This window comes from Manacus vitellinus, unplaced genomic scaffold (genome assembly GCF_001715985.3).
Source record: "Manacus vitellinus isolate BGI_N305 unplaced genomic scaffold, ASM171598v3 scaffold_22_pilon, whole genome shotgun sequence".
NCBI lineage: Eukaryota > Metazoa > Chordata > Aves > Passeriformes > Pipridae > Manacus > Manacus vitellinus.
In genome coordinates this window covers 10,676,214-10,690,422 of record NW_021939632.1, presented here as the reverse complement: position 1 = coordinate 10,690,422, position 14,209 = coordinate 10,676,214, and the positions used below count along the sequence as shown (strand labels likewise).

The following is a 14,209-nucleotide window of genomic DNA, read 5'->3' as shown; positions in this document are numbered from 1 at the left end:
GGTACAAATGTGTGAAGTCTGGTCTCCTGAAATTAAGGCTCTATAAATCTGCACCACATAAACTTGTTGCATACATATTGCAATTGGAAAGCTTACCTTTCCTCTACCAATAGCCAGAAATGTGTCCTTGCAGCTATAGCAACGTTTTCCAAGGCAACCTATTGCAGATTTTATTTGAGCTAAATTTAGAATATATAAAGGTTATGTATTTTGATTAAGGCCACATTCTTTTTTCCACTTTGTAATCTAGCACTTCTAGTAATGTGTATGAAGGGTAATGAGCTTTCTTGAAGCTTTCATAGAAACTTCAAGGTCAATATGATTAGCTTTGACTGATATAAATTTTAAACTAAATTCCTATTCCTGCTATTAATTAGAGATTGATTATAACTTACCATAAAAGTAGTTACAAACATAATGAAATAGTGAAATAGACTCTGCTTGTATGTGTCCTCATATATTATGGTACCTTATAAATCTTAGATATAAATTCACTTGTATAAAGCTACTCCAATTCATTACCACTCTGACTGATACATATTTAATTACCTTTTGTTTTGTTTTAAGCTTTCGTCATTAATTCAATGAATGGAAAGACTATTAATAATGTATTGTATAATGTGGGCAGAAACAGTATAAACATCTCTCTCATAATCCTAAAATGCAACTTTTAACTTTAAAACATATGGCTCTTTTTTGAAGACCTGATAATTTTTCTGTAGTGGTTAGCTATATGTTAAGGAAAAATGCTATTTTCATTTGATCATTATTTGGGCTATAAGATTGATTCTTTAATTGTTCAAGTGAACCTAGTTATACATTTATTGATTTAGTTCTCAGTCTAAGATTCTTCAACCCCTGGAAGTCCATAGTTGATTACAAAGTTGCAACTGCTGCCTGGCTTTTCTGGGATTAATTATGTATCTGGAAGTACCTGAAAAGACACTTAGATCAGTACAATATCATATTTTATAGTGTATTACCTGGTTTACAGTGTGTGATCTTATGTTGTGATTTCGGTAGCAATTCATTTGCTTTGTCACAAATTGAATGTCTGTTAGAATAGTCTCCAAATACATATTCTGGGACAAAAAAATAGCTGTGATTTCCCTGCATTGAATAGCATTGAAATCTGTGATTTTATTGAATGATTTATTGTGAAAAATAATCAACATCTTGATTTTTACAGGAAATTATAAACAGTAAAATGCTCCTGAAATTCACTACTTATAATTCCACCAGATTTATCACATCCATTGCACCTAAACCCATTGTTTGAAATTGTACCCCTGAATTTGTCATAGTCTGCTTTCTTCGGTTTGTTGAGAGCTTTCCAACTTTTCCTTGGACGCTGCAAATTGTGCCATGTGTGCCTCCTAAAACCAAATTACATGCTTCTGTGACACCCTTTATCTCTTTCCTTCTGTTGGCTTAAGTGGCTGAGAAGCTGAACAGGTTTCTGTGCAGCCAAGATGAAATCTCTTTCCCCTTCCTTCTGCCTGACACATAAAATCAGTTATAGGTCGTGTCAGACAAAAATCAAACACTCTCTACAACTCGAGGAAACCTGCTACCACCTGCTAACCAAAGATCAGATAATGCAACAACTACCTCTCTCTGATTAAAAAAAAAAAAGATGGAAGTCTCCCCTTCCACTTGGAGTCATGTAGTGAGCACTCCCCTTCCTGGTTAAATCTACTTGAAATCCTAAATCTGAGCAGGCACTTTTTTTTTTTCATTTCTCTTCACTTAGAGCAACACTGCTAAAAGATATGCTTGAAAAGGATTAGCTATTAGCATTTAGACAAAGCTCTTACATGTCATCCACACTGTGGTGTTTTTCTCTTTTCTTTGGAACATGGGTCTGGCTGATATGGTTCCTTAGAAAATTTCACAAACATGAAGTGAATGTAACCTATGCTGAGTTATCAGCGTGCAGTGCCAAGAGAAGAGTTAGGAGAAGCTCTGAAAAAAACATTCGAGGACTGATGTGGGATTCAAATCTGACTGCTGATGCCTTATAAGCAGTCCAGGATTTTTGTCCAGCTGTATGCTGAGGCAGCAGCCTGAGAACAGTAGGAACTTTTATATGTTCTATAACTTCATATAGTTAAATAACTACATATACAACTCTAAAGAGAGTTGTATTGAGCAGGTGTTAAACAGACTTTTTAATCACAGTAGAGTGGTACTGAGCAATTTTTGACTGTTCACATGACAGATTCACTCAAAGTAAACAAAGGCTCAGAGTGGCAGGGAGAGCTGTAGAAAAAGCACTGTTCAACCTAATATGTCACCTCTGCAAAGCTCACAGTGGTAAGTGACCTGATAAGTGCAACTAGTATATCCCATGATAAATGATGTGTAACCTTTCACCATCCTGGTGAACAGGAGAAATGGCGTAGAGCCAAGAATGTAAACTAATTAATAAATCCCCAGAGATATAAATTAAGTAAATTGAAAGAGGAAGGAGAAATAGCTCAAACCAGAAGTCCAAGCAAAAGGAAGGAGTTCTGTTTGGTGCTACCATGAAATGCCTTATCACAGAGATCCAAGAATTGGGAGGGTCAAGAGGGATGGAATTTCAGCACAGCAGATACAGGGTGAGAACTGGAGTAGTCATCATCATTTTTCTTACAAGGGGCTGGAGATAAAATATAAATGACTCATACAAAGAGTGTTTTTAAATAGTTCATATATTGTGTATGAAATATACAAGACTTAGAAAGGTAATTAAATTCAGCAAGATAGCTGAAACGCTGAGTAAAATCCTAATAATGTAATTGGGATTTTTTTTAACTTGAAATAATTTTTTTTCTCTATCTTAATCCAAAATTTTATCTGCAGTTCAAACAGGGTGGGGTGTGAAAGAAAAAAAATATTATTTACATGAAGCTTCATTTAATATTAAAATGATCTTTGACTGACCCAGCAATGCTGAATATTTCATTCTTTTAGAAGTCCGAAATAATAAAATAAAATTAACAGGCACCTTTCACCCTACAGTACTATAAGAGTATCAGAGACATGCTTTACACAGTGATGTAAGGATTGGCTTGGAGAGTAGTGATGTTAAAAGCTACATAAGTGAAAATCAATTTCCTTTCTGAAAGTAACCAGTACCCTTTTGCAAGCAATATGAGCTGCATTAAATGGCCCCTGTCTCAGACAAAACATATTGCATTTCACCAACCTTGTTAAGACAAGTAGTGCTACAGTTATTAGTAAGACAGCTGGCTGAGGCCTGGCCCCTTTCTCTAGAGGGAGCATTCCAATGCACTGTAACACATGCCCAACGCTGTAAATGCAATGAAGCAAGTCTTTTACACCAAAAAGCTAAACAGTAAATACACCTCAATAGTTCATTTAAGAGAAGAGGCTTAGTCAGGCCTCTGAAACACGCAATCAAAGACATTCAGGTACATCATTTAATGCATTTAGGTTAGAACAAATATTTCTAATTTCAGTGAATAACAAATTGCTAAAAAAAAAATAAACTCGAGAAAATTCCAGATTCATCAATAAAATAGTAGAAATAAAACTAAAGGAAGAGGAGACATTCAGTAGCAGAACTCTGATGATGCAGACCAGACAAAGCTGCTTGTTTATCTACAGCTTAAAAATGTTAGCATGGATGTGACCAGTTTTCTTTCCTTAAATAGAAGTAAGAAACAAAGAGAGTTGTTCCGTCAATGTTCCAATGTACCAATTTGACTTTCAAGGTTTTGAGACACACGAATAAGTGGGTGCTTGAGAAATGTCAACCCCTCTCTAACAGTATGTTTATAAACCTGTATTTTTATATGTTTTGTCTTTCATCAGATATCACCGATAAAAGAAACTGGGAGCAGGAGAACATCCAGGAGTACCAGGACTCCCCAGTTCAACCGGCATTACCCCATGTTACATGGGGGATCTGTGAAACTGAAAGTGATTTCATATATGGGGAAGTGGAGAACCGATTAGATTTACTTCAAGAACAACTCAACAGGTAAAAACAGAGATAGGACCAGAAGAAACATATGTGTGAAAGGCTACATAATACAACTGATATTGATGATGCTACAGAAGGAATGAGTTTGTGCAGGAAATTTCCAAAAGCATCAAGATCTTCAGAAGCTCAAAAACACAAAAATATGTCTGATTAGAATATCACTTTGTTGTCTATATGTATTCTGAGGAACCTAGATATCAACTAAGTTAAGTTTTCCAGATTCTTGGAAAACCTGATTCTGGGAATTCTGGGTATACATTTTTTAATTTATTGCCATGATATTCATGTTTCTTACCTCTTAGTACCCCTATTAGCTACTCTGAATTCCCTTGCAGGAAAGCCTTTTTCCTTGATCGACTGTTTAGGAAACCATCTGTTTTTAACCAGGAAGCTGTAGGCACTTGTACTTGTTATACTGAGGCAACTAAAATTGTTAAATCTAAATCTCACCTCATCCAGAATGCTGTTCCTAGATCATAGAATCACAGAATTGTTTGGGTTGGAAGGGACCTTAAAGACCATGTATTTCCAAATCTGCTGCTGTGGGCAGGGACACCAGATATTTACACGTCTACAAAATTGTAATTTTCAGTAGCTTCAATATCTGAAGTAACTTTTCTTTCCTGGAAACCCAAACTACACCAGATGCATGCTTTTAAAAATGTATTGCAGATAAATTCCCTTTTTGACGCATTAACTTTTTTGCAATCTATAATAAAACATAGGAGTATGCACAGACAAAATACTTATATCTCTCACGACAGAAAAATAACATTTGCTTTGTCAGAATCCAATATTACATTTGCTTAATACTGATATACTAGTCATGCTGGCAGCTAAGCACTATAGCTTAGAACATCTTAAAAATATGATTACAGAATTTTGATCCATCCTACACTGTAATTTACAATGTAATTTCATTTAATTTTAAATTGCCCTATGCTCAGGACAGTGGTTTTTTTGTTATTTTAACTCTGCAGTTCCATTATTTTTCCGTGACAAATACTATGACATGCACTCGGTCCTAATTATACTTTAGTAGTTCTTCAATGGCATTCTGTGCTGTATATTTTAGCAATCAGTTTAAAGCCAGGTTAACTGCATATTGCTTCCTTCATCTACCAGAAGTCAATCAAATCATAGTATTTTTCATTTCTGAACACTATATAGTACATTTTAAAAGACAATTTTTAACACGTAAGCCTAAATTGATGCAATTTCTAATTGCAGTAAAATCAAGTAATCTAAGTAACCGTAAATGTCACATAACTAAAAAGCTGCAGGTTCCCCATCAACAGTATGTAGTCTTTTGGTAACATTTCCTTAAGTAAAATCTTAAGCTTTTAAGACTGCAGTTATATCTCAAATTTACCCATAGTTTTATGAAATTTACTGATAGTTTTATCAAATTCTCATGCCAGTTCTCAGTATTTTCTTCTGTGAGAAAATATCATTGTTACTGATAAACTAAGAACTAAATTGTCACATGTTTTATTAAATAATTTTATTCTTAACTCTTTTCATGTTTTTAAAGTTTTTCATGCTTTCAGGATTTTGGGCCTTGCTGGGTCTTCTATGAATATAACAGGCATTATTCTTTCCTGCCTATGTCAGATCTAACCTGCCAAACTAAAAAGCACAGTCACTTCTTCCTGAATTCTTCCATGCCAAGTTAGAGTCTTGACATAGCAATTATTGATAGACATAGAGGGCTGGAAAGCCACTCTACAACAAATATGTCCCTAGAGCTATCTCCGTTTCTCTTCTTTAAGCAACTGGAATTTCATGGAGACCATGGGCCAAGCATCTAGGGTTCTCCTGTTTATTTGAGTGTCATAACATGGATTTGTTTTAAATTTGGAGGAATGGAAATTGAAGTTTTATATGCAATGATGATTAATAAAGTCTACCAGAAGTACTCTTTGATTTGTAATACCAAGAAAATTCCATCAAGTGCTAACAAAGTAAGTAGGGAGCAATTTTAGAGTTAATTCAAAGACAGTAATGGATACACATCCTCCAATGCTACCTTTTATTCACTGAGATTTTAAGACCCAGGTTTAGCAGATGGAAGCTCTCTGGGTGGTGGCATACTGCTGCTACTGCAGTATATCGCCCTGTGGCATCAGCACCACGCTTGTGTGAGAACAGCATATTTGCAAGTAGCAAAGAACCCAAGGGAGATGAACAAGAGGGCAAGTAGAGCACAATTGACTCCAACGATAGTCTCAGTTTGCACCTTTTTTTCTGAGAGCTGATGCCACAAAATTAGTTTCTCCCGATAAAGAAACAAACAGCATCCTAAATATCCTTTAGGCACACCTTTCAGAATAATTTCACAGACACTTTTCTACACAGGCAATGGACAACTCCAACGTGATAAAAAAGGACAACAGTGAAGCACCTGCTAAAAGCAAAAATCTGACAGCACAGAATCAATTCTACTGCCGCAGGGAGCCCAAGGAGTAACATTCACAACATTGAAGGCAGCTGACAAAGATTTGTTTACTGTCAGAAGTTGAGTTGCACTACAGAAGGCTGTATATCTGCATTACAGTCTGTCAGTGCATGCTGTAGCCTTCCAGCAGCTGGGGAGGCACAACAGGCATTACCTATTCCTGAGTTAGTCACAGATCTTGACAAGGCCATTCGAAAATCATTTCAGGGTTATGGAATTGTAAGTATGAACAACACAAGCAGCTCAAGTGTTTCAGAAGTCATATACAAATTTATGAAGAGGGGAAAAAAAGAATAAAAAGCTACAAAATTTGAACATCAGAAATCCTGACATTAACTGAGGCCTGAATAAGTTTGAATAAATTTTCGCAGTAAGGAGACTTGGACAGTCGGATTTTTTAATGATCTTGAAATTATCTTTCATTTTCTAACTGTGGAAAAACAAATGTAGTTTCTGCTTATTTCAGTGCATTGTATTAGCAATGGGAATGTCAGAATTAATTGTCAGATGCATCAGAAATAGTGTCTCATGTTCAGCCAGTACAAATCAATTCAGTTACAATGAAAAGAATACATTTATTTCACTTCATTTCAACCAGATACATAGTTTCAAACATAAGGCACATTCTTAACGTTGCAAAAACATGGGAGACAAGTATTCAGGTATGTCCTACAAAGGAAAGGGAGAGCCAGAAGCTTTGGAAGGGCTCAGTACTCCCTCTACTGTTCTCTCCTGTTTAAGACATCGTCATGCCACAACAAACAATAGTTTTGTTGGTAAACTGCAGGGCCCTCTTGAATGCCTCTGTAATCAATATGTTAAAATATTCCCACTCCTGGCCATGAGTTAACTGATGTCGTATTACTTCTCTAGGCTTGAATCTCAAATGACTGCTGATATCCAAACCATCCTGCAGCTTCTACAAAGGCAGTCAGCACTCATTCCACCGGCCTATAGCATGGTGACTGCAGGGGCAGAGTATCAACAGTCAACAGCTCGGGCGATGCAAAAGCTTCAGCCTGCAGCATCCATTAAAACAGACAGAAGTTTCAGTCCTTCATCTCAGGTAAGTATATGTACAAAAAGATCAAAAGATCTTTGCTGGTCTTTTTATCTTATGATGGAAGAAATCCATACCAGTCTAGGTGCTTGTTCACTAGTTTAAATATGAAATTATTGCTTTGAGCTGACACCTGCGCAGGGAGCTTAGACATCACAGTTTCAGAGGCCAGATTTTCTGTGAGGGTTGTAGAGATTCATACAATGATCTCACAATCAGACTGATTTCCTTTATTGACATGCTCTTCACATAAGTTAGCAGAAAAGGTAGATATTAGACACAGCTCTAAGACACAAAGACATTCCAAGCATCAGACCTGCCTGCATAGGTTCATCTACCATAGGTCCCATTCATGAAGTCCTGAGAAGAAGCATGACTATGTTTTCCTCAAGGTACAGACCAGACAAGTCCAGCTGATGCAGCATGATGCTTATACACATATGGAATTGTGAGGGGCTAAACCCATTCTTGTGTCCAGTCCCTCGCTATTGCTGGAAATACAAACAAACAGAGACATGACATAGTTGTGTTTCCCAATACACATTTTCCATTCCAGTTCTTTTCAGGCAAAATTTGATAATTTTCCAAATTTGTTCAGGATTACTGGAGTTTAACGGCTTAGAGATGTGGCTTATTATTTCCAAACAGGTTTCTGAATGTCTAGGAATCCTAAATCAGTCATATAGCATACAATTAGCAAATCCAGTGTGCTTGGCTGTGTAGCTCATATGTATGCTGGGACATATATGGGCACAGTAAGTTTAACACATCCAGAAGGCATCAGTTTACATGCATAAAGATTATCAGGGCACCAAACACACAGCAGTAGTTTTTCAGAAGTGTAAACCCACCATGCATGTACCTGCACAAAACACACACAAATATCTCTGTTTGAACAGAGGTGTGCAATCCTGTGCAAGCATCAACAGGCGCACTGCACACTTCACACAAATTCCAACTTTAAAAGTGAAGAATAACTGAGTGCTGAAACTGGAATCCAAAATGTTTGTTCAGAATTATGCAACTCTGGAGTTATGCTCTGAAACAAAACTGCAAATTCAAAAATGTTGAGATCCATCCTCTTAGGCTGGGTCTCAAGAGTACTCAGCCCTTCAGAAAGGGCTGCTCATATGTGTATCTTGATGTTATATGAGGAGGTCTGAGGAGAAGAAAAGATATCCATGCTTCTACAATTAATCAACAGAATTGCATTCAATTACATTAAATCAAATGCAGTACCATGTAAAAATATTTCAGAATACTGCTTAATTTTCAAAGATGATTTTCTATCAACTCTCTGAATGTGCTAATTTTGAGCAGAACAAGAGCCTGGAAGAGACAAATTTAATTATTAACATCTTGTTTCTTCTCATCCTTCCCAGTGCCCTGAACTTCTAGACGTTGAAAAATCAAAACTTAAATCCAAAGAATCCCTCTCAAGTGGAGTGCATTTGAACACAGCCTCAGAAGACAATCTGGCTTCTTTTTTAGACCAAGAACATGACCAATGTGTAGAGCGGCCCTCACAGCGTTGTAAACCTTGTCTCCCGCCAATTAGGCACCCTTCCTTGCCAGAATCTTCACTAAGCACTGTAGGAATCTTGAGTCTTCATAGGCATGTTTCTGATCCTGGTCTTCCTGGGAAATAGTACTTTTATACTATTACTTCACATAAAAATGTAAGTGCTTTTAATGGCTGTTTTTCCTTTTTTTTTTTTTTTTTTTGTATTTAAATCCTCTATACTTGACTCAGGGGCTACAAGGAATATACCATTATATGCAAAAGTACTGTATATTTTCCTAAATCTGAAGCTTGTAAGGTAAAGTTGAGCAGTTCTGATGTAAATATATATATACACACACTAATTGTATGTTCCAAATATAAAACTGCCAGCATTCTCAAGGCACCTTAAATTTTTATTTTTTTTTAAATAACATGCATGTTCTGAAATTACAGTTTACGTTGCATGGAGATTACCATTTACTGCTGTCATGGAAATAGTATTTTATTGTGGATATGTCTTCTGAGCAAATAGGAGACCAATAACAATAATTCACATAGAAAAACTCCTACCTGACCAAGCTAAAATTAAAGCAAAATCCTCTTTTAGCTCACTTTTGAAAACTGATTTATCTTTCTTTCAGTGAGCTTTCTATAATAAATCACAACTAGCCTGAATCTAAAGAAAGAATAAGGTAACCAAGTATTCTGGGCTTGAAACAATTAAGATAGAGAAAACAGCCTCCTTTCAAACCAGTTGAAGTAGGGCAGTATTTTAACAGCAGGAAAATTCTGCCGCATGCTGGAAAGTATCACCAAAGGTCACATCCACAAAACTGCATTAATTGAATATTTTGTTTCCACTACATTTTGGTTTTGGGGTTTTGTATTGCTTTTCTTTTTTTTTTAATTGCATCATAGAAGTTAGCTGTGATGAGCAGACAGGCACTCTTCATCTGTCATACAAACATAATCAAATGCAATAAACCTAATTTCTATATAATACAGAAGACTGTGTTCCTTTTGTTCAATGCAAATTATTAACAACCTATTTAATTTAAAAATAATTCACACATTTTTGTGTTATAATTAGTAAGGTGGCTGTTTGCAGTTACCTCTTTTTACTGACTGGCCCCTCCCAATGATCCTGGTTAGGGTATATCTGTATGTGAACACACACATACACCAGGCAACATTCCTGTATGGGTGCATGTGTGTATTTTATATATGTACATAGGTGTGTATGTATGTGTATGTGTATATATATTTATATACACACATACACACAAGTATATGTATATACCTACACTTACATGTAGGAGTATAGATATAGAGCTATATATATATATATATATGTATATATGTAAAATCACTTTCAGGAACAATTGTAAACTTTCTTATTACAAAATGAGTAAGCTTAGCTTGTGTCCAAAGCTGACTACATTAGAATAAAATGATTTAAGGTCTGTAGGCTTTAAATACAGTATGTACTGTATGTGCATAATGCTTTGTGAATACTTAGATTTAATTTTATTAAAATATTATTCTGCTTCAAATGTTGTGTTTATTTTTAAATGAAATTACCTTTTTATTACTGTTTTTAAATATTTAAAAATGTTCACATGATTTTCTAATCTTATAGCTTTAATGTGAAATTCCTCTAGGAAGAAAACTGGTTTCAGAAAAGCACATAATCCAGTTGGTGGGGGAGCACATCGATCTTAACTAAACCCAAACTATACCCTCTGTTCTAAACCAGTGCTACAGACAGATGCAATAGCAGTTGTCCCTCACACAGATACATATGTTGTATGTTGGGGTTGGAATGAAACATGACACTTCCAGTCATACACAGCCAGTAGATTAAACCAAGGTGGGTGAATCTTCCCTCGTTTAAAATCAGTGTGTTGGGCTACTGAGCAAGGCTCTGCTTTACCTGTGCTTTTAAAGATACAAAAATGAAATTAATACCTTTGTAAGTGAAAAGATTAACCAACCCTTCCCATACAAGATCAAATTTTCTTCTGCCTCATGCTACTGTTGATTGTTGAAAGGTCCAAATGCTACAACAGGCTGACTGCTCTCACTTATACCACGACTCCAGGAGGTCTGCACTGCTCAGTGCCTTGCAGGATCAGATCCTAGGGACCATTCAGAATCTCTGCCTGCATATACTCCATGACGCAGGAGTGCTGAATAAAAAACAGCTTCTGCTTTTTTTTTGCTTTTTTTTTTTTAATAGCAAATGTTAATGACTTCTGCTCTGTCTCAGTCTGGTAACTATATTAATGTCTGCTACAAGGAACAGGTTAGTACATTTTCTAAAAAACTATCTGTGCTTATGCTACATTCTAAAAAGTCTGGTATAAATTAAAAATAAAGTCATTGAAAAAAAGTATAATGCATGAGCATTGGTTTACAAAATGTCTTTTGTCCAATTTCATCACTTGGTATTTCACATTAATGCAAAGAGACTCAGCAAAACAGGTGGACTGGGAAAAGAGCACTGGGGAAGAGGAGGAGCTACAACTACTGCAGTTAGTCCAAGTGAAGGAAAAGTTCCATTCCTTACTCCTTTTCTTGGCTCAAAGAGGCTTTGTTCCTTCTCTTCTCTTTGTATCAAGAAGAAAAATCTTGAATGGGGGAAACTAAGGGAGACTTTACAATGTTATGGAGATCCTAAGGTCCCTAGACATCTGCCAAGGAATGCAGAAACAAAACAAAAGTTTAGTGGCAATACTTGAACTGCCCCTTCTCTGGCAAAGAAAGATCTGCCTTCTCAGGTACCTTCTCAGGTGCCTTCTCAGGTACCTTCAGTAAAGTACATGAAGACCCCCTGTTTCAAACTTTTTTTTTCCAGAAGCAGGTACAAACCATTTGTTTTGAAAATGTGTTAATTTTCTAAACAGCAAAAATTGCCCCTTTAATTTGTCATTAGTTTGTTGCTGTTTGGGGGTTCCTGTTTGTTTGGGTTTGGGGGGGTGAGCATTGTCTGGTTGGTTAGTTTGTTGATTTTTTTGAAGAGGTGAGGCTACCTTTAAGCCCAGTCTGTTCTGACTTGATAGAGATGGGTCTGTGTTTTCCAAATCAAACTGGGAATAATGTTAACGATTGTATACCCACACATTACAATGCACAGCTTCTAAATCAGTAGAAGCTTTCAGAACTTTAGGAGGTAAGTTTTCGGTTTGCTTGAACTTAGGAACTTGACCATGTACATTTAAAACCTGTGGCTGACACTATGTATAAATTAAAAGCTGTAGATTCAGAGAAGTCTCCTTGAAATTCAAGAATAGCTAATGTAGTTGAAATACCAAAGCAACTGGGACAATCACTCCAAATGTGAGAGATGAGACCATACAAATCAGCAGAGCTCTTTCTGAAGTTCATTGACTCCCACCAGTTACGAGTCTACTTCAAGATTTAAAGCAAAGGACAGACTGTGATGCTTTTCAATAGTTAAGCTGTGCGGCAACCTAAACCATTTGGATGTGCATGTTCATCTACAGGCACAAGTTTACAGTAAAACGCATTAGTCCTGCGTCTTGACCTGCCCAGCTCTGCTGTTTCCAGGAAGCATATGCCCACCTACATGTCTTCCTCTCCTTCCATGTTCCCATTCTGTTCACTCAACAAACACGTTTTCTGGTCTCCCATCTCACCACTGCTGCCAGCAGATGAACCTGTCTTCCCTCTTTCTCCTGCAGATTGTGTCCTGGCAATCTCCTCCCTCTGGTGAGAATTCATCAGAGCTCCTATCTGACTCACCAGCATCATAACATATAAAAGCTGAAAAGCACTGCTTGGCATGGCCTCTGGCTGCCTGCAGAGGTGAAGCAACAGGAGTTTTGCCCATTGATGAATTGCATTTCCTCCCATTTGCTCTGCTGGTCTCTAAAATGCTGGACACAAATAGAATTCTTACACTGTTAATACATGTCTACACTGCATGGTGCAGTGCTGTGACTTGCAGTGTAGTGCTGTGCAGTGCTGTGCTCAGTCATCATCTATGCAACCTCACGCTAGCTGGAATGAACAAGTTGCATTATTTTTTTGTAAATCTCTAGAAGTTTTAAGTGTCCTTTTAATGCCTGCAAACTCTCAGAAACAGTAAAGGATTGTTATGGGATAAATACACGGCCTGATTTACCACAAGTATATGCACAACAAAACAAACACACAAACAACCCATCTGCACACAGTGAACCCAAGTAAGTCCTATGGGCTTCTGAGATTGAGCAAGGAAGGCTCATGTGCCCTCCAAATAAGGTGCTGAAGGCAAAAAAAAATAGCAAAGGAAAAAAAGACATTATACTTTCTTCAGAAATCTTTCAAAGGAAACTTGCATAAAGCAGAAATAAAAAAGTAAGAGTGAAAGCTGACATAAGCAGAAAGACAATGAAATGAAAACAAAAACAAGTTCCTCTGAAAAAGAAGCCTCCAGCTGAAGGAAGCTCCTCTGAGAGCAGAATGTTGTAGCACATCTCAACATGACAATCAGCTGAGGGCACAATTTGAATGACAGAAAATTTTAGGCTGGGAAAGGACCTCTAGAGATAGCTGGCTTCCTTTTAAAAGGAAGACATTAAATCAAGGAGGACCCTGTCAAGCCAAGTGTTGAATATTTCTATTGAGGAAACTCCCACTACTTCTGTGGGCAATATATTCCAATGTCTAACTGTTTCTAGACTGGATAATAATTTTTTCTTATACCTGGACATAATTTCCCCTGAAGAAATGTGTTCCAATTGCTCCTTGTCCTGTGAAGAGGGATCCCAGTGAAGAGGGATCCCACTTTTAGGAGCTGGAAAACTGTTGTCCCAAAACAGGTTCCTTCACCTGGTGGGCAAGAGGCCAATCCACACACAAAGTCAAGGTGTATGATTTATTTACAGTTCTGCACAGGAAGGGGTACTGGGTGGCAAAGCCACAAAGACAGCACCATGACTATCAACATTTTTTATACATTTTAGCAAGTAAAGGCATTAATGTTCATTGGCTGCAAGTTACTTATTAATTAGTATTCTATCTTCTATTGGTTAAATGATTGCCTCACTTCTTATGCTAATAAATCCACATGCTCTGTCTTTCTCTTCTTTTGAGCCAATGGGTTTCTTGAATTGGTAGTCATAATCTTCCCCTGTCGGTATTACCTTCTATCCAGTCAGAGCTGATTTCAGCACAACTGCTAAGTTG

General features: G+C 36.9%; 1 protein-coding gene across 2 annotated transcripts in view; it reads left to right on the top strand.

Moving 5' to 3' along the window:
- Positions 1-10,020, top strand: part of KCNH7 (potassium voltage-gated channel subfamily H member 7) — a 220,409-nt gene extending 210,389 nt beyond the window's left edge. For both annotated transcript variants that reach the window (XM_018072521.3, XM_018072520.3), the window contains 3 exons: positions 3,823-3,991; positions 7,326-7,518; positions 8,895-10,020. In XM_018072521.3, the coding sequence (XP_017928010.2) occupies positions 3,823-3,991; positions 7,326-7,518; positions 8,895-9,161 (629 nt within the window). In that variant the 3' untranslated portion in view covers positions 9,162-10,020. The remainder of the gene's footprint in view (positions 1-3,822; positions 3,992-7,325; positions 7,519-8,894) is intronic.
- The last annotated feature ends 4,189 nt before the right edge of the window (positions 10,021-14,209 follow it).